This window comes from Anabrus simplex, chromosome 6, assembly GCF_040414725.1.
Source record: "Anabrus simplex isolate iqAnaSimp1 chromosome 6, ASM4041472v1, whole genome shotgun sequence".
In the NCBI taxonomy this organism is placed as follows: domain Eukaryota; kingdom Metazoa; phylum Arthropoda; class Insecta; order Orthoptera; family Tettigoniidae; genus Anabrus; species Anabrus simplex.
The window spans coordinates 313,385,520-313,408,256 of NC_090270.1; the positions used below are offsets into that span (position 1 = coordinate 313,385,520).

Here is a 22,737-nt window from a genome sequence, read left to right on the forward strand (position 1 = left end):
GGATTGGTCATTGTGGTCATCGAGCACGTCAACTTAGTTTAACATAACCTCATTGAAGGATCACTTGGGTCATAAACCACCATAACTTAACTCATCTTCAGTGAAGGGACACCATGGTCATCAATCATGCATGCTTTACTTTAAGAGGTGACGATGGTCAGTTCATAGTTTTACCTGAAGGTTTCTCACAATCAATTAAGGGTCCATGTAGCTCGTCCTACGTGATCGTCAGTTAGTGGACAGCCTTAATTTAAGAGAATGTCTAGAAATCAGTTCGTAATATTTGGGCATTCCAGCAATTGGAAGCTTAACCCGCAGTTAACTGAATAATGTGGAACTGAATAATAATCCTCCCAGGTCGTTATTGTCTTGTAGTTAAATATGAAGTGGTCTCTATTCGATAATAGCCCTTCAGACATTTCTTTGTAAAGGCATAATATCAAATCCTGAAATCGCCCGGCTGTCATAAAATATAAGGTCATTAACCTCGGTTTTGTCATGGTGACTTGATGATCAGTTTATTCGATTTTTTTTGTTTATTTTTGAATAAATCTAGTTAGTTCATCCACTTCTTTTATTCATACTAGTTAGCTTCTCTTGATACCCGAAAATCACGTCATCAAGTGACGAAGAGCCGTCAACACTCTCTGAGACTGACGAATCTACAATACATGCTCAAAACCTAGAACAGGTAATTTATCAATTAATATGCTGACTATAGGGTTCAGTGTGTATGTAAGGACAACCTAACAGCGGATGCGCACGACAGCTTCAGTTCCAAATACACGCCGGCGTTGGAGCCATCCATTAGCATACGAATTAAGTTGAAGCTCAGACACGGTTTACTGGAGCAGCATTATATAGCCGGAATCCAGAGTTTACATAAATAGGAATGAACACGGCAGTGCGTGGTTTCTATTAATGATCCTCTGTTGCACTATTCAAATTTCAAGCAATGCAAATACCCTCTCTTGTTTATACGACACTTCGAACACAAAATACGTAGCTTGTTAAAGTTTCAAATAACCGAGCTCGATAGCTGCAGTCGCTTAAGTGTGGCCAGTATCCAGTATTCGGGAGATAGCAGGTTCGAACCCCACTGTCGGCAACCCTGAAAATGGTTTTCCGTTGTTTCCCATTTTCACACCAGGCAAATGCTGAGGCTGTACCTTAATTAAGGCCACGGCCGCTTCCTTCCCACTCCCAGCCCTTTCCTGTCCCATCGTCGCCGTAAGACCTATTTGTGTCGGTGCGACGTAAAACAACTAGCAAAAAAAGTTTCAAATACGGAGATTCCGTGCATCTCACAACTTTATCAACTTACATACAAATTATCTGTAGTAATATAACGAGAGCAGGGGCCTACAGGGACTCGCGGACTCCTCACAAAGAAATAAAAATAATATACAGGGCGTCCCCAAAAAACACCGACAAGGCTTAGTATGTTGTGTGGGATGGCGGACTGATCGGTTTTCAAGAAGGTGCCCCTGTCCGGAAATGCACGGTTTGGGTGCTGGAGAACGTCGAAGTCTGGGGATGGTTGTGACAAATTGCTCCGATTTGGTGTCTTAATATTGTAACGGTTCAAATCCCGTTACAAGATGATATCTGTATTTTTATTATTATTGTATGATTTTATCTGTATTTTATTATTATTATTATTATTATGTCAGTATTATTATTATGTTATCTGTGATATTGTACTATTATTGTAATTATCCGTTTTATTCAATTTTGCAATTGCCTGTTGCTTGCAAGATTGCACTTAGATGTATGCATATATACGTATGTGTAGATTATCATTAAACACCTGTACAGTGAGAATTGTTGTATATATCAGAGATTGGAAGTGACGTTGTTATATTGCTAGACCACTGGCGATTCTGCCAAGTCATCGCCGCGCCATGGCTACGTCATCGTATTTATTTAGCAATGCGCGCACGGACTCAGTCGACCGCCGCAGGGCTATTTCACCACTGTATGTAATATCTGTCGCGTAGGTGGGAGTATGTCATTGTTATTTTTGGAGATTACGTACCTGTGTCAACCAACGTCTATATAAGGTGGATGCATATTGTAGCGTCAGTCATTACTTATACGGATGCAGTACAGTGAAGTAGTCTACTAGATCAAGAGGCCTTAGGTGGTCAGCCAACGAGTGTGAACGAGAGATGGAGAAGACTCAGTGAGCCATTAATTATTGGTCATTGAGAGAGTGAGACCAAATGGTTGGTCCGTCACTTAGTGGAAGACGCGGACGCAAGGCTTACCAAGGAGTCAGAGAGGGCAACCCTGGACCTGCCAAGAGGTCATACCATATTGACTTACAAAGAAGTCAGATGATATGGAGAAGAAGCAGTCGCAAGGATGTATCACCACGTTAGGCGTGACACATCTACAGTAAACACCAGAGCAATGGATTACGTCGTAATTACACTCAAAGTGTTAAAGGTACAGTCAAGTGAATCAGTGAGGGAAATATTTCGTATAAATTGTTAAATGTCCGGTCAAGAAGAATTCAAATTCATGCCTAGTTTCTTTCAGTTGCAATGTCTTAATTTCATATTCTCATCTGTTTTATCGCAACAAGACTCACTATTTTTTGATATATTATTTAAAGAATATATATTGTTCTATCAAGCGAATTCATAGTTTTATTTCATTAACAGTAAAATATCTTAACCTCAAAATTAATGGGGAAACCGAACGCCAATCTCCTTTTCCCAGAACTTATATGGTATGTTGTCAAAAGTAAGCTTATTACCCCACACCCTAGAGATAGTCAAGAGTCTCATTCTATTATCGCTGTACTGAGTGACAGCTGGCGCCCTTCAAATAACGTATGTGTAAGTAAGCAGGTAACAAGTAAGTGTGAGTACAAGGTCCGACGTGTGTGTATTTTATTTAATGAATGTTAATTTTTATAATTTCCATTTTAAATGCAGATATTCAGATTTTTCAAGTTAAATGCAGATTTATATGTTTGTAAATTTATTAAGAGAGTCAGGAAGTTCTCATTTTGGCCCCGCAACGTGGTGCACGAAGAAATTCAGAATTTGGTCTGAATGACAGCATATCATAGGTTCATTTGGGAAGAGTATGCACATTTAAGCCAACGGAATTATTACCGGTAAATGTTAAGAGTGTAATTTTGTGATATATATTTGTATTTTGGGGATATGTCAAGGGATTTGAAGAGGGAAATTAATTTGAGATCGCGTACTATCACTAGTGAACCAAAGATGGACAAGGAAGACAATAACAAGTCATGTGACGACGAGTTCATTGCTTCTGCGGACATCCAAGGTGAGATTGAAAATAGGGAGCAGGTGAGCACGATGGAAGGTGCTGAGGCAATTCAGGAAAGTGCAGAAATTGAGAAGCATACTGAAACCCAAAAAGAAATCGTGGGGGGAATGAACAAGATTTTCTTAATTTGTTCATGGCCGAAATGACCGGGCTCAAGAAACATATGGAACATATGGAGGAAAAGATTGATAGTAGTAACGAAAATAGTAAGAAAGAGATAAGTAAGAAAATGGAAGAAATGATTGGTATTAGTAATGAAAATAATAAGAAACAAATGGAAGAATTAATTGGCAGTAATAAAGAAAATTGTAATACGATCATTAGTAATATAGATACTAAGATATTAGAGATAAATAATCAAACATCTAAGTTAGAAAGTAAGTCAAATGAAAAGTGTGTTGACCTTAGGGAAGAAATGGAGTCGAGTCGGAGCGAGCTTCATACTCAAATTGAGCATGTCAAAGGAACTTGTACAGAGAATATCGTAGAATTAAGTGATAAAAGTTCTAGTAATCGGGAAGAAATTCATGAGGTAGTCGATGATGGAAATTGTGATATGAAGAAGGTAAGTGAAGGTACTATCAGATCTTATAACAGCCGTTGGGTGAGTCAAAGTGAGTAAATAAAATGATAGCGGTACCAATCATAATTGAAGATAATTGTAAGTTTCAGACATGCCATGTTGTACCAGAACTTGTGTATTCAGTTATTTTAGGAGCTGACTTGGTTGCAAATCATGGAAGTAGAGTAGACTTTAATTTAGGTAGTGTGTGTTTGTTCTGGGAGTAATCTAGCAAAGAAGTACGTGTTAATTATGATGGTCTGAGGTAAGTGTGTTAGTGACGTGTGTTCTTTAAAGATATATGAGAGGTAAGTGAAGGTGTTCCTAGTGAGAGGAAATGTGTTGAAGTGTGTTACGTGCCTGTACGACCAGTATCCGAGGGATAGTCGGTATGAGGCAGTGACGTGAGGTAATTTGGGTGAATTACAGGAGGAGTAATTGTGGTCGATGTTAGGTAAGCATCGAGATGTATTTAGTGGTAAGTGAGGAAGAACACGTATTTGAACATAAATTTGTAGTACATGACCATTGATCTTTTGTGGGAGGTAAGTACCCCATTCAACTTAAAAATGCTAGTGAAGTCTAAGAACAAATAAACATTATGCTGGATTACGGAATAATTGAACCATCTTGTAGCCATGGTATTGATCCTTGAATTTTTGTTGCCAAAGAAGGATGTGATCTATTGAGATATGTAAGTTTATAAGGGCAAAATTGATTCAGTTTGAGTGACAGAGTGCTACTCAGGGTTCCATTTCATCATCTGCAGAGGCGGGAAATATGTTGAAGTTATATTTTTTATCAGGGGTATTTCACTATTGTGAACCGTATCGGGGAGTGTGCATATTCTTATAAAGATCAGGAAGGGGATATTGTCGGTATTTATAGTATTATACGTATATGTAAAGAAGTACTTCATGTGAGATTTCTTGAGATAAAAATAAGATGATTAAATTTTGTGAGAAACTGGCAAAATAAAACTAACATCTGCGATATGCGTGTGAACCAAGTGTCGTATTGGTGTATTGGAAGAATAAGTGCTACATTGTCATGTACTGTGTGACAAAAAAACGGAGAACAGGACATTGGACAGTTATATGCGATAACAATATGCAAGAAAAGTTCTCATATAAGTGAATTTTCACAAAATATTTTGATATGTTAAAAAAAAGGAGAAGAATGTTGTATATTGATTGAAATTATTTGTGTGTGTTAAATTAAGGGCTATGCTCTTGTGAATTGTATGAGAATGGGACACTGGACAGTTATCTGCGATGACAATGTGCGAGAAGAATTCTCATATATGTGATGTATTATAAAATGTATGGATGCTGAAAAAGAAAATTATTGTTGTATACTCATTTAAAGTGTTTATCTGTCAGTGTTATATATATAATTTTGTTCATAAATCAATCGATTCTTTGTTCTTCGATATTTATGAGGGAGGCGAATTGTAACGGTTCAAATCCCGTTACAAGATGATATCTGTATTTTTATTATTATTGTATGATTTTATCTGTATTTTATTATTATTATTTTATTATTATTATTATTATTATTATTATTATTATTATATTATTATTATTATGTCAGTATTATTATTATGTTATCTGTGATATTGTACTATTATTGTAATTATCCGTTTTATTCAATTTTGCAATTGCCTGTTGCTTGCAAGATTGCACTTAGATGTATGCATATATACGTATGTGTAGATTATCATTAAACACCTGTACAGTGAGAATTGTTGTATATATCAGAGATTGGAAGTGACGTTGTTATATTGCTAGACCACTGGCGATTCTGCCAAGTCATCGCCGCGCCATGGCTACGTCATCGTATTTATTTAGCAATGCGCGCACGGACTCAGTCGACCGCCGCAGGGCTATTTCACCACTGTATGTAATATCTGTCGCGTAGGTGGGAGTATGTCATTGTTATTTTTGGAGATTACGTACCTGTGTCAACCAACGTCTATATAAGGTGGATGCATATTGTAGCGTCAGTCATTACTTATACGGATGCAGTACAGTGAAGTAGTCTACTAGATCAAGAGGCCTTAGGTGGTCAGCCAACGAGTGTGAACGAGAGATGGAGAAGACTCAGTGAGCCATTAATTATGGGTCATTGAGAGAGTGAGACCAAATGGTTGGTCCGTCACTTAGTGGAAGACGCGGACGCAAGGCTTACCAAGGAGTCAGAGAGGGCAACCCTGGACCTGCCAAGAGGTCATACCATATTGACTTACAAAGAAGTCAGATGATATGGAGAAGAAGCAGTCGCAAGGATGTATCACCACGTTAGGCGTGACACATCTACAGTAAACACCAGAGCAATGGATTACGTCGTAATTACACTCAAAGTGTTAAAGGTACAGTCAAGTGAATCAGTGAGGGAAATATTTCGTATAAATTGTTAAATGTCCGGTCAAGAAGAATTCAAATTCATGCCTAGTTTCTTTCAGTTGCAATGTCTTAATTTCATATTCTCATCTGTTTTATCGCAACAAGACTCACTATTTTTTGATATATTATTTAAAGAATATATATTGTTCTATCAAACGAATTCATAGTTTTATTTCATTAACAGTAAAATATCTTAACCTCAAAATTAATGGGGAAACCGAACGCCAATCTCCTTTTCCCAGAACTTATATGGTATGTTGTCAAAAGTAAGCTTATTACCCCACACCCTAGAGATAGTCAAGAGTCTCATTCTATTATTGCTGTACTAAGTGACAGCTGGCGCCCTTCAAATAACGTATGTGTAAGTAAGCAGGTAACATGTAAGTGTGAGTACAAGGTCCGACGTGTGTGTATTTTATTTAATGAATGTTAATTTTTATAATTTCCATTTTAAATGCAGATATTCAGATTTTTCAAGTTAAATGCAGATTTATATGTTTGTAAATTTAATAAGAGAGTCAGGAAGTTCTCAATATGGAAGGTATGCAACTCTTTAGCCATCTGTGTACTGCGGGTGGACGACTTTAGCCTAATAACATTCCTGCGCATGCGCTACATTCATCCACACAGTCGTTGACGCGCATCCTACTGCGTTACTTGTGTAATGTAGTCTGCCAGTGCAGAATCGTTAACAGCAGTGCGACATGTACCAATACACAGCTGCGGAAATGACCGACATGATGCTTGTATACGTCAAAGCGGATTGCAATTGTAGAGCTGCTGCAAGCATCGGCGCCCGCAACGGGGTGGGGGGGTGGGGGGAGCGCTTGTACCCCCCCCCTGGAATTCTAAAAAGGTTGATGTTCAATTGTTTAATATCATACCGGATTATTTCGTAAACTGAACTTACTGACAGTCAGCATTTCTGTAAATAATTTAATGTTGCTGACGTTATATTGGTTTTTATATTCAAGAAAATGGTTAATGTGCCCCCCCCCCCTCCCGGAAAAGATCCTGCGAACGCCCATGATTCCAAAGTTCGACTTAATGTATGCCAGACTTTCTGACAAACTGTTGGAAAACAATTCCTGCGCAATCTCGGATCCCTTCCCTCCAAGCTGAAGATGATTTCTGTCCTCCGAAAAGTTAACAGGGTTTACAATTAGCCGAGTCATTATAAGATGAATAACACAACCATTCTCTCTTAATTCTTTGCCCTGTCAATATGATCTTCTTGAAATATTTAGTGGAAAAACAGCTGTTATCCTGTTAAGCTCTTTGGGGAAAGGACGTGCAAGTGTATATGGTTTTTGTTTAACAAATAAAATTTTAGTTTCATCTAACTCATAACCTGCACGATCATTTGAATACTCTTCGATACTGACAGGCCTAATTCTATTTACAGAGCCGGGCTGAGTGGCTCAGACGATTGAGGCGCTGGCCTTCTGACCCCAACTTGGCAGGTTCAATCTTGGCTCAGTCAGGTGGTATTTGAAGGTGCTCAAATACGTCAGCCTCGTGTTGGTAGATTTACTGGCACGTAAAAGAACTCCTGCGGTACAAAATTCCGGCATTTCGGTCTCTCCGAAAACCTTCAAAGTAGTTAGTGTGGCATAACATTATTATTATTATTATTATTAATAATAATAATAATAATATTATTATTATTATTATTATTATAAGCTGTTTTACGTCGCAGCGACACAAATAGGTCTTACGGCGACGATGGGTCACGAAAGGGCTAGGAGTGGAAAGGAAGCGGCCGTGGCCTTAATTAAGGTACAGCGCCAGCATTTGCCTGGTATGAAAATGGGAAACCACGGAAAACCATCTTCAGGGCTGCCGCCAGTGGGGTTCGAACCCACTATCTCCCGAATCAATCACAATCAATCAATCAATCAATCAATACTGATCTGCATTTAGGGCAGTCGCCCAGGTGGCAGATTCCCTATCTGTTGCTTTCCTAGCCTTTTCCTAAATGATTTCAAAGAAATTGGAAATTTATTGAACATCTCCCTTGGTAAGTTATTCCAATCCCTAACTCCCCTTCCTATAAATGAATATTTGCCTGGATACTGGATACTGGCCGCACTTAAGTGACTGAAGCTTCAGATCTCATTATTATTATTATTGTTATTATTATTATTATTATTATTATTATTATTATTATTAATGGTGACAATCTTCTTTTTCACTTTCACAATATATTGCTGTCAATACTAATATCTATTTTTGTATTACTTTTGACTTTAGAAGCGCAATCGTCTGTAAATGTTTCACTAGAACTAGGAGATTTTTCTTTTTACTTATTTTCACTAATTTGTTTGTTGCTTTTACTTATTTCCGCTTCTCCTTTATCTTTCTTTTGCATCACTTAAATGGTCGTAATTAACTTTAATTGGTTTCATTTTTCAGTAGCTACAGAACTACAATCTGACTCAGTTATACTAATTTATCCGATTACAACACAGGAAACTATTTGAACAAAATTGCATTAAAAATGTCTTCAAATAAAGTTTGAAAAAATAGAACAGCGCACAAATGATAACTTATTATCAACTTTGCGCAAAGAGAGCACGTTCGAATCTGAGCTGACTGACTGTTACTACACCAACTTACACATTGCTGTCGAATAAATATGTGACAAAATTTAAATAATGTTGAGCAAAATTTGTACAATATACGATCTCAGGTACACTGCAATCAGGAAAGTATCATTTTTAACTAGAATGTGATATTTTTATAGAAGTACCCATTGCTATCGTTATTTGTCAACACAACTATAATAAATGCTGCTAGACATGGACGTACCCAGAGGGGCGACCCCCCGAAATTTTGAAGTTTTAGAGGTTGTGATTAATTGTGGCAACCATATAAATAAAGATTTTTATGTAGCTCGTTGTTTTGATTTTAATGTGAACTGTGTATTTCTGAACAATGTGTTGATGCTTCCATTAATAAATATACAACCTGTGACAATAAATTTCGGTGAATAGTCCTGTACTGTCGACACAGATGAACAAAGCACGACAGTGACCTTACTGTCCTTCGAAATAGTCCTTACCCATAACAATGCACTGCTAAGATCAGCGATACATGTCCTGGAAACTTTGCAAGAAGGCTTCCTTTGGGATGGTGTTCACGAGCCTCATCACGTTTCGTTGGATGTCAGGAATATCGTCAAATCTCTTTCCTTTCAAAGCGAATTTGATGCGTGACTTTTCGGCTCTAACCTTTTTCCGACGAGGTGATCCCGGAGAACGGCATTCCATGCTTTGCCGTTTCGTTTCAGGGTCGTAAATGAGATACCAGGTTTCATCCTCAGTGACAATACAGTTCAAGAAATCTGGTGTTGCATCCGCCGTTTCGACAAAATCCTGTGAAGCCTCTAAACGTGCCTGCTTCTGATCGTCAATCAAGTGACGTGGCACAAGACGAGAACACGTTTTCCTCTTCCCTAACTTCTGGATAACGATTTGTCGCACAGATTCACGGCTAATATGCAGTTCATCCGCTATCACCGATCGTTCGTAATTAATGTCCTCACCTTCTCAATGTTTTCGCCACTGACGGCGGTCGCCGCTCTTCCGCTACGGCGGTTGTCAGAAAACGGGCGAACCACTCGTACACACACTTCAAGAACAGTGCTTGATCTTCATAAACACGTACCAGCATCGCATACGTTTCTTTCGGTGTCTTGCCAAGCTTGAAACAAAACTGTACATTGATCTTTTGGTCGGTCATGTTCCTGTTCGCAGTACAGAATCAACGCATTAAATACGCACTGTGTCAAACAGGTCTTACACGGCACACACACGATGCTCAACTGAACAACGTTGAGAGCAGGTGGTCAAAACCTGCTGCTACGCAGGTGCAGCGTTGTGTATCGCCAGTGTTGCCGGATCGACCGCTCTGACTTCATTCACCGAACTTTATTGTCACAGGTTGTATATAAATGTTTTTCTTCTAAAATCAATCATCCCGAACCAATGAATTCATTTCTACACGTAAGATTTAACGACAGTGATATTTTTCCAACAGTAAATAGAGTACTGAACCTGTTTGCTGTCTTACAAGTAACTATTGCCACACCAGAACGCTCTTTCTATATATATTTCGATTCAAAATTTCTTCTGGTTGAATTTGTGCGTTCTTCATGCCCGCTTTTGTTTGTTGTATCCAAGGGAAATTCTTCAATTTATCAATACTTTCAAGAACTTGGTGAGTTAGTCTAGTTTCTGGAAGCCTCTTAACATGTCCATAAAATTTTTGCCTTCTTTTCCTGAGGTCTGCCGCAACATTAGATCATTTTTCTGTGGATTTCCGGGTTTGGAGGCGGTACCCTTCTTCCGTGTGTCTTGGTCCTAAAATTTTCCTCATGATTTTTTGCTCTTCTTTTAGGATATTTTACAGCTCGCCCTTTTTATGAAGCGTTAGAGATTCCCCTGCATGTAAAGCCTCAGGTTTGATTACAGTATTGTAATGTTTAATCTTAACGTGGGGAGACATACTTTTTTGTTGTAGATTTTTCTTGTTTTCCCATATGCTCTTCTGAGTTTTTTGAACACGGTTGTTTTGGGCTATTTTTTTATTGTCCGGTTGGTTCGAGGATTTCGCCCAGGTATTTGAAGTGAGGGACTCTGTTGATTTGTCCGTATTTTGTATTGAGACTATGAATGTCTAGTTTTGAACAGAAAAATTGTTTTCTGGAAGGAGATATGAAATCCGACCTTTCTGGCACATTCTTGGAGAATTTCAACTTGCTTTATCGCTGTGACTTCATCGCTGGACAAAAGGGCCAGGTCATCCGCGAAGGCTAAGCATGGAATTTCAAGCTTGTTTTTTTGTGTACTATTACCGGCATTATTATTATTATTATTATTATTATTATTATTATTATTATTATTATTATTCACCGAGCTCGACAGCTGCAGTCGCTTAAGTGCGGCCAGTATCCAGTATTCGGGAGATAGTGGTGGTTTTCCGTGGTTTCCCATTTTCACACCAGGCAAATGCTGGGGCTGTACCTTAATTAAGGCCGCTTCCTTCCCACTCCTAGCCCTTTCCCCTCCCATCGTCGCCATAAGACCTATCTGTGTCGGTGCGACGTAAAGCAACTTGTAAATATATATATTATTTGCGAGGTGTCTGCAGGCCCTGCAAGACCCAACGTTACGCCGCTGTACAGATACTCGAAATGTAGCAAACGTCAGACGCTTCTATGCAGATCGTTTCCTTAATGGATATATTTCAGACAAGCAAACATTCCAGCGATTACATCTAAACCTGCGAGATAACGCTGACGCTGGTAGTCTACCCGAAAAACACTGCTGCGCTTCATTAGGATGCTCGAGAAATCTTAGTCATATCTGTCTCACGGACTTAGAGAGAGTGTGTGGAGTTGTCCAATAACCTGTATCAATGTAGTGTCTGTACAGGTGTGCATATTAGCAATCAAATGGGGTTAGGATTGAGAAGGAAGCGTCTGGTTGAATTATAGCAGTATTCGCATGAAGGAGATTTTTTTTTTTTTTGCTAGGGGCCTTACGTCGCACCGACACAGATAGGTCTTATGGCGACGATGGGATAGGAAAGGCCTAGGAGTTGGAAAGAAGCGGCCGTGGCCTTATTTAAGGTACAGCCCCAGCATTTGCCTGGTGTGAAAATGGGAAACCACGGAAAACCATCTTCAGGGCTGCCGATAGTGGGATTCGAACCTACTATCTCCCGGATGCAAGCTCACAGCCGTGCGCCTCTACGCGCACGGCCAACTCGCCCGGTTGAAGTAGAATTAAATCACTGAAAAACACTTCTAGAATGACCGAAAATAGTGATTTAACCCATATTCTATGCAAGTATGTTACTAGTCTTAAATGTGGGGTACAGCTGGGGATCGAATATAGGGCACTCAGACGAAAATCTTTCGAAATAGACTGGCGGCAGACTAACCGAAGAATAGCGGCAACAACAGCGGAGAATAACGAAGAGTTTGGATTCTTAATAATAAACAGAGCTAGGATTTTTCTGTAAATAAATATTTGATATTTTACTAGCTACAGTTAAGATTTTATCATATGTTTACGCATTGGGATATTTGGAGTGATTTAAAACACATTTGTCCGCATTTCCGGCTTTAGAACATTTTCTTTCATATTTGAGGAAAACTCTCATATAAATTTTAATTATGTTCCATATCTTATAGTTTCAAAGTTATTATTGTCTTGCAAATTATTTCAGTCTACTAGCATAAATATTTCAAAGCTGGATTATGGTATGTCTATGAAATGTGAAAACCAAGTTATGCTTATGCAGTTTTCTTTCACCTCACTTCATCCCCGACCCCGAATCAAGAAATGGGTCTAAGGGATAGACAAACATAATAATAATAATAATAATAATAATAATAATAATAATAATAATAATAATAATAATAATAATAATAATAATAATAATAATAATAATAATAATACTGTTTATACGTCCTACTAACTACTTTTGACATTTTTCGGAGAGACCGAGGTGGCGGAAGTTTGTCCCGCAGGAGTTTTTTTACGTGCCAGTTAATCTACCGACACAAGGCTGACGTATTTGAGCACCTTCAAATACCACCGGACTGAGCCAGGATCCAACCTGCCAAGTTGGGGTTTTCTCAACCGTCTGAGCCACTCAGCTCGTCAAAACAACATTATTATTACTATTATTATTATTATTATTATTAGCAACCGACCCTATTAGTTCAGCGATAGGGCCGCGGGCTACTAATCTGGACTCCAGAGATGCCGTGGGTTCAAATCCCACCGTCGGCCGTCCTTGAAATAATTTTCTGCGATGGTCCATTTCACCTCCAGGCAAATGCCGGAATGGTTTATTCTTTAAAGGCCACGGCCGCTTTCTTCCCAAATTATTATTATTATTATTATTAAGTGGCTGAGGTACGAGTGACGCTAGTAAAGCCATTCCTTATGCAGCCAGTCCCTGCCATGCATGGTGTGAAAATGTCGCTCATAGGGTCGGTTGGTACGGGCATTTCAGTGGGCTTGGCAGACTGATGTGCAATAGCAACTTCTGGCTCAGTGAGGAAAGCAACGGGAAACTACCTCACTCCTCATTTCCCTAGTACGCCTCTTCAGTGACACCTAGGCCATCTAGGACAGCTAATGGTGAACCTGTTGAGGATCCAACCAGCCTTCGTCCAGGGTTGGTTTTCCCCTCGGACTGAGCGAGATATCCCACCTCTACCGTGAGACATTTGGTCGGGTATACAACTGGGAAGGAGCACCATTACCTCGCCCAGGCGGCCTCACCTGCTATGCTGAACAGGCGTCTTGTAGGGGATGGGATGATTGGAAGGGATAGACAAGGAAGAGGCCTTAAGCTAGGTACCATCCCCTCATTTGCCTGGAAAAGAAGTGGGAAACCAAGGAACTCCACTTCGAGGACGGCTGAACACCCGAGGATGAGTGGACCCCGTTCCAGCCCAGGTGGCAGAACCGGGAATCGAACCCGGGCCTTCGGGGATGGCAGTTAATCACACTAACCACTACACTACAGAGGCGGACTCTTTCTCAAATTCCTACTCAAAAATCTTTTCTTTCTTTCTTTCTTTCTTTCTTCAACTGGGCCCAAATTAGTGGTCCGGTGTATTGGAGGAGGGAAGTCCGCCTGGGTAGACGAGTGGTTAGAAAGTTGGCCTTCCGTCACAAGGGTCCCGAATTCGATTCCCAGCTGGGACAAGGGATTCTTTTTCCTTGAATGTTAGATTCCCTTCGCTCGGGAAATGGGTGCTTTTGTATGTGTCTCACAGTTTATTTTACCCTCCTCTCGGCTCTCCATTAGAGGGTTAAGCCGTTAAGGGATAAATCCCTTCCCAACTAAAACTTGAACTGGCACATTATCTTCCACTGATGAGATGGGTGGAGGTGGGGGGATATTTCAAAGTCTTCCCACAGCTTCACAAAACTTAAACGCGGCCCTGGACACGAGATGTAATAAGCCACATTTAATACTAATCAAAACAATAACACTGCCATGTTTAAATTCATTGAGTCTTTCTATAAAGCTTCGTCTCATCTTTAACACAAATACACTCAATATAATATTCACTAGCTCGACACCGGTTAATTAAAAAGGCTGGAGATATCAATACTATTATAACGCTGCTTCCGTTAAACATCCCAGTCATCATATTTTTAAATAGTACAGGTCTCTCAAGTGTTCAAAATTAGAAAGAACAGATGTTAAAATGGATTCATTTCTGACGCTTATGACATTCATAATATAACCTACCTGTCCATTGCGGTTAAGTTGGTACACACTGAACGGAATCAATCGATAACTTTGCACTGCAGCGGTCAAAGTGCGAGTCGCGCAAATTTCGCAGTCGGCCGAGAGGAAAGAACTACTACGTGCGTAGCTTTCACTACTCGTCCACATATCAAAATTAGATTAATTATATTTAAGGCGTATATAATATATTACATATCCCTTAAATAATAATTTATTTATTATAAAGAATGCGATTATATTCGGCAGCATTATCCAAACGCCAATAATATACGCTTATATTTGATTTCCACGGAATAACAATATTGTCTGAGTCAAGGACCATGTACGGTCTGAGTGCTGTACCGCAGCTTTACGCTGGAACTTTGCTCCGGAGTTGCCAGGGTAACCAACTGAGCAACATACATGGCGCATCCAACTTATAAACACATACAACCCTACGGCCTACTTACAGAAAACAAAGCGTTGTTCCTAGTTAAGGAGCAAGTGCGTCATGAACTCTAAAATTACAGCTTCTGCTGAGTAAGTGGTTTAAACCATCATATCAGTGGAATATTTCCATCACATTACAAAAAGTTAGAATTCTTCTAATCTAAATCATATGGGTATATTCTTAAATCACATTATACATCGAAAATAATAGGCTATCCTTAAATTGTAGTAGCAGGTGGAGTGACAGCAGTAGTACAATTGTACCTAGTAGTCAGCAGCGGCGATTGGCATTTAGAAGTGAGGGGGCATAAACATGTATAGACAACAAAAAGTACCTACCTGGATTTAAGGTCTACAGCAGAAGGGGGGAGCGGGGATATAAATTGGAAAAATAGTTTCAAAATGGTAAGTTTTTTAATGCTGTCTGAAGGAATTTCGACAGCAACGTAAAGGTTGAGTCTTTTTTAAAATGCTATTTGCTTTACATCACACCGGCACAGATAGGTCTTATGGCGACGATGGGAGAGGAAAGGCCTAGGAATGGGAAGGAAGCGGCCATGGCCTTAATTAAAGTACAGCCCCAGCATTTGCCTGGTGTGAAAATGGGGAACCACGGAAAACCATCTTCAGGGCTGCCGACAGTGGGGCTCGAACCCACTATCTCCCGATTACTGGATACTGACCGCACTTAAGCGACTGCAGCTGTCGAGCTCGGTAAAGGTTGAGTCTACCAAATTTAGAGCGGTAATAAAAGTACTATACAATAAAACTTTAATCAAAGGGACAATAATTACACATGTAGTACAATTATATAGAAGTACGACGTGATTATACAATTACAATAATTTAGCATTTGACTACACACTAACAAAGTAGCGTACATTAGACAGAACTGCACAGACACACTGTGAATGAGTGTGAGACCTCCAGACTGACGAATGCGCGCAGCAAGAGCGTGAATCATACCTGTGTCCATGGCCTTGGCAAAAAATATATCCCTGCTACCCTTCCTCACAGCACAGAGCACATACCATTCTCTTTGGCACATACCACACGGTTAGCCGCAACGAATGACATTTTGTGCTTATTTCCGCTAAGTTTTTTTTTTCTAATAATTAAAGAAATTAAAGGAAAGAATTAGCTGAAAAATCAATAGGGACCGTACAAATTGTTTTTTAAATAATTTTTAGTTTCAGGCGATTTTTAATAACTCTTCAGTCCGGCGAAACTTAAAACGTCAGGTGGCTAAAATGGAATAAAAATGTATTTACTGGGGTCGACTGCCCCCCTCGCCTCCCCAATCGCCTCTATTGCTAGTAGAGTAGTATTAGTAGTAGAAGTAGCAGAAACTGTAGAAGTAACAAATATTCGGAACTGCGTGCCTGTAATTAATTAACGGGTAATAAATTCAAAAAGCAGCAATATATGCACTATTTGATTTTCATGGAGTACCACCAGCCGGAGAGTTGTAGTCTGGAACTCTGTTAAGAGTTACGAAAGTTAATTAATGTCGCTTGAAATGTTATAGACAGTGATCTAGTTGAGCGTGGATACAGGTGGACGCTGTCCCCCGAAATATGTCGGTCTTTAATTCTATTTTATTGCAAAATAGCTGGTCGTTGACGGAACAATCACTTTGCAAAGACCTATGCATGATTACATTTCTGTCAACTTCTCATGTTACCGCTGAGATTCTGAGACACGTAGGTGGACAGTTTCTCCCTGTCTGCGGCCTGCATTGGCTCACTCCTTTCCTAGATATTACTCGGGCGCTGTGGAAGTATCAGCTTAATGTTCAAAAAGTAGATACAGAAAGATGTACAAACCATTTAAAAGGTTGCCGGTGTGATCTCCAAAGCAACTCTCCATATAGTAAGTTATCGGCTCTTGGCCTTAAACTTACAGACGATCACCACTGATATTTCCCTTATTTATCACTGTATCGGACAAAAGTTAAGCCAAAAGAAGTCAATTTTGTCATGAATAATATTCCTCCAAAAACCGTAAGAGAGGTACCTCGAGTATTATGCTTTAGGCATCCTCTTGCCGAATTATTTTAATAACTTATACCTGCGATCTCACTAGCCTTTTTCCTGAACTTAAAAGGTGGGCAACCATTCTCAATATAACACTAATCAGAGAGAGAAAATGGAAGGGATCTGACACTTCGAAAAATGAAGGTATCGGCCAAAGAAAGGCAAGGGCCACGAAGGGCGTGAAAACGAAAGACTCCCGAGGCCTCCAGTGCTCTAATACCGTCGGGGTCGGAAATGAACAAGAGCTGAACAAGGGAGGTCGGATAGGATACATGAAAGTAAGAAGCCTGGCACAAGTAAGTGGAAATAATGCCAGGACTGAGCTGAGGGCCCTGTGGTCACCAAACCACGCTCCCAGGTTAAGAGGCCCTGGGGCCCCTTTTAGTTGCTTCTTACGACAGGAAGGGGATACTGTGGGTGTTATTCTACCATCCCCACCCACAGGGGGAGATTTCCTAAATTTCATGAAGATCCCTCATTTCATTTTCCCGTGATGCTGTAACAGACAGACACAAATTAAATTGAACCAAGCATTAGGTTGATGTTCAAAAATACGATTTACCTAACCTACGGCTTTTAGTGCCGGGAGTGTCCGAGGACGTGTTCGGGTCGCCTGGTGCAGGTCTGTCTATTTGACACCCATGGGCGACCTTTCCGTTTGCGTGTGTGTGTGTGAGAGAGAGAGAGAGATGTTGATGATGATGATGATGATGATGATGATGATGATGATGATGATGATGAAGATAGGTGAAACCCGGTGTCGGAATATAGCCTACTCCTATCGAGTAACACCAAGGGGTCTGCTCAAGGTTTGGCGTCTCCATCCGACGGACGAATCACAATCATGTCTTCACTCTATATGAACACTGCAGATAGGTTTGGAATTGAATCCAGGCTCTTGGGAAGGAGACGAGCTGCTCGACTAAGTGGTATGTTCCAAGCTGTCAGTGGGGAGATCCGACGGTCGAATCACAATCATGCCTTCACTCCATATGAACACTGCACATAGATTTGGAATTGAATCCAGGCTCTTGGGAAGGAGGCGAGCTGCTCGACCTAAGTGGTATTTCCGAGCTGTCAGTAGGGAGGTGGCGTGGAATGACATTAGTAGACGAATAAGTGTGAGTGGTGCTTTTACAAGTAGGAAAGATCACAATATGAAGATAAAGTTGGAATTGAAGAGAACGAATTGGGGCAAATATTCGTTTATAGGAAGGGGAGTTAGGGATTGGAATAGTTTACCAAGGGAGATGTTCAATAAAATTCCAAATTCTTTGCAGTCTTAAGAAAACGATAGGAAAACAACAGATAGGAAATCTCCCACCTGGGCGACTGCCCTAAATGCAGATCCATGTTGACTTATTATTAATTACACAATATAGTGATTAGAAATTGTATACCACCACCTCTCCTACCCTTCCGGCCACCATTCTGATGGTGATTTTTTCTTTTCCACCAACAGGACTCGAACCGGCTAACCACGCTGTCAGTCCATTAAAGACTTTACGCCATAACGATCATGACCACCAGTTAGACACAAAAACGACGATGTTACATATTTTATATAGATGTGAATCTTATGTCTCCAAGTTATTCATGAAAGGTAGGCCTCACCCCTCCCCCACCACCTTAATGTTATCATCCATTGCCGGGCTGAGTAGTTCGGACGTAGTCCACTGGGCTTCGGAGCCCAAGTTGACGGCTTCGATCGCGATTAAGTTTGGTGCTCAAGCCTCAAATACACAGCTTCGTGTCGGTAGATTTATTGGTACGTAAAAGAACTCCTGTGGGATGAAATTCCAGCACCTCGAAGACTCTGAAAGCCGTAACAAGTAGGTAGAGAGACGTAAAACAGATATTATTATTATTATTATTATTATTATTATTATTATTATTATTATTATTATTTGCCAACTAAAGCACTGGTTATAGATAATAAGTGACGCTGGAATTTCGGAATTCTGTTCGGCAGGATTTCATTAATATGCTGGAAGCTAAAGACAAGGAATATTGCCCTATTACACACAATCAAATTCCACCGATCTCAACTGGGATCGAATCCACTATTATGAAAACGGGACGACGACTAGCCGACCGCTCCACGCTCATCTGGGACATTATATTAATCCCATTCGTAGCCAATGTTAATGTTGTTGACAAACACGTCAGATTTCTTAAGCTGTTATGTTTCCATGGTAACTACATTACGTCATCTACAGAAACAAGTATGACACCAACATGTATTTGGGTTCCTTGTACTGACTGTACGTCTTCACGAAGATGTTGCCAAAACTAATAATGCGGTGCATAAAGTACGAAATAATCCTGATTAAATGGCTGTTACGACTTGCAGAAGACTAGATAATACAAATAATTCCTAGTGATAACAACAGAGGAAAAAACAACAACAAACAACCATTAATTTGCCTTAAATGCGACCAAAGTATGTCAAAGGTTACAGTTTTCACCTTTCTAACAATTTGACGTTTTAGAGGAACCCTTACCTGTAGAAATGTTAACGTATCGTTTGGGAACGCAGAAAGAACTTGCAGTGCCGTACGTATGTTCAAACAACTTCCTGTCTTCCGTGCACTGATGCACAACTATTTAGCCTTCACTGCCAGCGTACTTTTGACTGGTGGGTCGAGCGGGTGTTGTCCACCGTTAGAATGAGTTAACTGAGATCATCGTAGGTGCACCTACGTGACCCCAGGCAACGCCGTCGAATTTAAGGCAGATGTGTTCAGGAATAGAAAGATATTACCCAGAATGATCATATAGTCCAGAAATAAGGGATATTGTGGCTTAATATTATTTGACTGAGAGGCATTAGATTATCGCTGCCATAAACAATACAAAGTTCTATCCCAAGGCAATTCTTTTTGAAGGTTATCGCAGTATTCCACTGACTCAATAGATGGCAGTAAAAGCACAATATTGCGTTGATTTTTCTCGAGCTTCGTTCAGAACACACAAGGTGGCGTTGCTTGAGTGTAGTTCTTTTTATTTCTCGGTCAACAGCACACAACCTGCAATTAGCCTAAACTTCTCTTACTCTGCAGGCCCTATTACTGTATACCACTGGTTTTAGGTAACCCTTACAACAGTAAGAGGTATAGTCCAAATTCCCCCCTTTTTTAATATATAACGTCGCACTTATTATATCGTCGTTGCGCCTGCGAAAACCGCTATGTGACAATATTTTCGGAGAAATACTGACCCGCAGCACATATATTATGAAGAGCGAGAATTCCTTGACAATATTGTGCTTTAGATGACAAGACCTTGCCGGCCAAAGTTCTAAGCTTAAATATTTCACATAGTGGTTTTTGTTGGCACAACGACTATACAGTAGGTGCACCGCATAGGTTTTCGGCGACTACTGAATAGGAAAGGCAGTAGTCGCGAATCTGAAGTACCTACAGTCCCCTCACGAGGAATGAACACATGGAAAATAATCTTCAGGGAGGCCGGCTATGGTGTTTGAACCCAACATCTCCCGAAAGCAAGTTCGCAATTACAAGACCCGTACTGCGTAACGGTCACAAGTAGACAAGATGGAACCAGAGCGGACGGTCCCCTCTTCCCTCCGAGAATTCTCTCTTACGGTACCGGTAATGTACTTTTTCGTTTTCATAAAATATGCCAAGACTGCATATTTAAACATATAAGAGTTCTCCAGCATTCCATTACAGATTTAACAATACCGGTATCTACTAACTAAGGTTTCATTACAAGAGAAGCGTAGACGGTGATCCTGGGGCGCCGACCTGCATTTAGCCGTACATTCCTTTGTGCTACCTTCTGTTTGCATCTTTTAACTGATCTCCTTCAGTCGTACCTCGTTCGTTTCCGACCCCGATGATATCACGTTTGCGAAGTCTGAGAAGTCTTCGACGTTCCTCTTCTAACACAGTATCCCCATTTTTTGAGTGTTGAAGTGGAATCACACAGTAGAATATACCAAAAATGTCAATTAAAAGTCTCATATGAAAGACTGTGGCTTTTTGTACATATACAATACGTTGATGTAAGGCCACGGCCGCTGCCTTCCCAATCTTAGTCCTTTCCCACCACTCCGTGAGCGAACACCTTCGATGTATTGGTGCGACATTGTAGGGGGAAAAAACCCGTTGTTTGTAAAAAAATCCACATACGGTAGTTTTAGAGATGTTTAAATTTTAGTAACAGTTTGCACATAGTCTTGGGCGTGGCAACAGATGCCAATGTTCAGCGGCACACGATTGTGTGGTTTCTCTTTTCCTCTTTTTTTTCCTGGTAATACCGGTACTGGGGACAGTTTTCAAAACAGCGTTAACAAAATGGTGTTTGAAAGGAAGAAATCAAAATGCAAATGAGTCATTCAACCGTAAAATGTGGTCCATATGCTCCAAAACGTCATTCAGTGGTAATAAATTTGTACAGATGGCAAACTACTCTGCAGCTTAAAAGTATTACGGACATCGAGAATCAGTTGGGAAGAATACTGTGGAAGTTTAGAGCAAATTTGATGAAGTAGTACGCATGGATTCATCTGAAAGAAAAGCAAAAAGAAAAAAAAAAATCACCTTTGGAGGCTAGAAGGTGCAGGCCAAGACTCAGACTGGAAGAACAATCAAAGAACACCCAGAAAAGTTTTTAACATATGCCAATGGAGCCATCTAAGGTGCACTGTGTGTAAAATTGTGTATTACAAATGTACATGAACTTTTCTCAAAAATAAAATCTTCAAACGAAATAACGCACAGTAATATCACAAGAACCATTTGTCTGAATTAAATAAAACTTTGCACAGTTATTCAACTACGGTATGATTCTCCTAGAGGATTAACTAAAATAATGGAACTGAGACAAAATTTACGCTTACTATTATAATACAGCCAGAATAGGCATAACAATTAAGAGTACGGTATTTGAGTCTCCATCCGGCGGCCGAATCACAATCATGCCTTCAATCCATATGAACACTGCGAAGAGGTTTCGAATTGAATTCAGGCTCTTGGTACACAATCTAGTGATTAGAAATTGTATACCACCACATCTCCTATCCTGCCGGCCAACATTCTGATGGTGATTTTTTCTTTTCCACCAACGGGTCTCGAACAGGCTAACCACGGTGTCAGTCCATTAAAGAATTTACGCCGTAACCATCATGGCCACCAGTAGGGCATAAAGACGACGATTTATATATCGATGTACTCTTCAATAACTGTATGAACAGAAAACCAAATTCCAAAGATATGGCGGAAGAGCCGAGTGATTGCCTTGCTGAAACCTGGCAAAGAAGGGAATGATCCAAATTTTTTGAGACCAATTGCACTGCTATGTCACCTTTACAAACTGCTGGAAAGATTGGTCTTAAATCGCCTATTTACCTGTAATTGACCCATTACTTATACCTCAGCAATCTGGATTTCGTCCTGGTAAAAGCTGTACCGGATAGTTGTTAAACCTCACACAGTTTATAGATGATGGGTTTGAGGAGGTAAGGTGACATGAGTGGTATTTGTCGACTTATCAGCAGCGTATGACACTGTCAACTACCAGCTACTACTAGTCAAGGTCTACAATCTAACCAAGGACTTTAACTTAACGAGATTCATCACCACTCTTTTGCAGAATCGCAGGTTCTTTGTTGATTTCCAAGAACAGCGCAGTCGATGGAGACTACAGAAAAATGGTCTTCCGCAAGGAAGTGTGCTGGCTCCAA

General features: G+C 40.1%; 1 protein-coding gene across 4 annotated transcripts in view; it reads right to left on the bottom strand.

Moving 5' to 3' along the window:
- The window catches only part of LOC136876525 (serpin B3), a 115,570-nt gene extending 95,892 nt beyond the window's left edge, over nt 1-19,678 (bottom strand). For 3 of the 4 annotated variants that reach the window (XM_067150549.2, XM_067150548.2, XM_067150551.2), the window contains exon 1: nt 14,563-14,654. In XM_067150549.2, the coding sequence (XP_067006650.2) occupies nt 14,563-14,570 (8 nt within the window). In that variant the 5' untranslated portion in view covers nt 14,571-14,654. Of the gene's footprint in view, nt 1-14,562; nt 14,655-19,531 lie in introns of those variants that run through there. The other variant, XM_067150552.2, reaches the window with a different exon arrangement.
- Between the last annotated feature and the right edge of the window lie 3,059 nt (nt 19,679-22,737).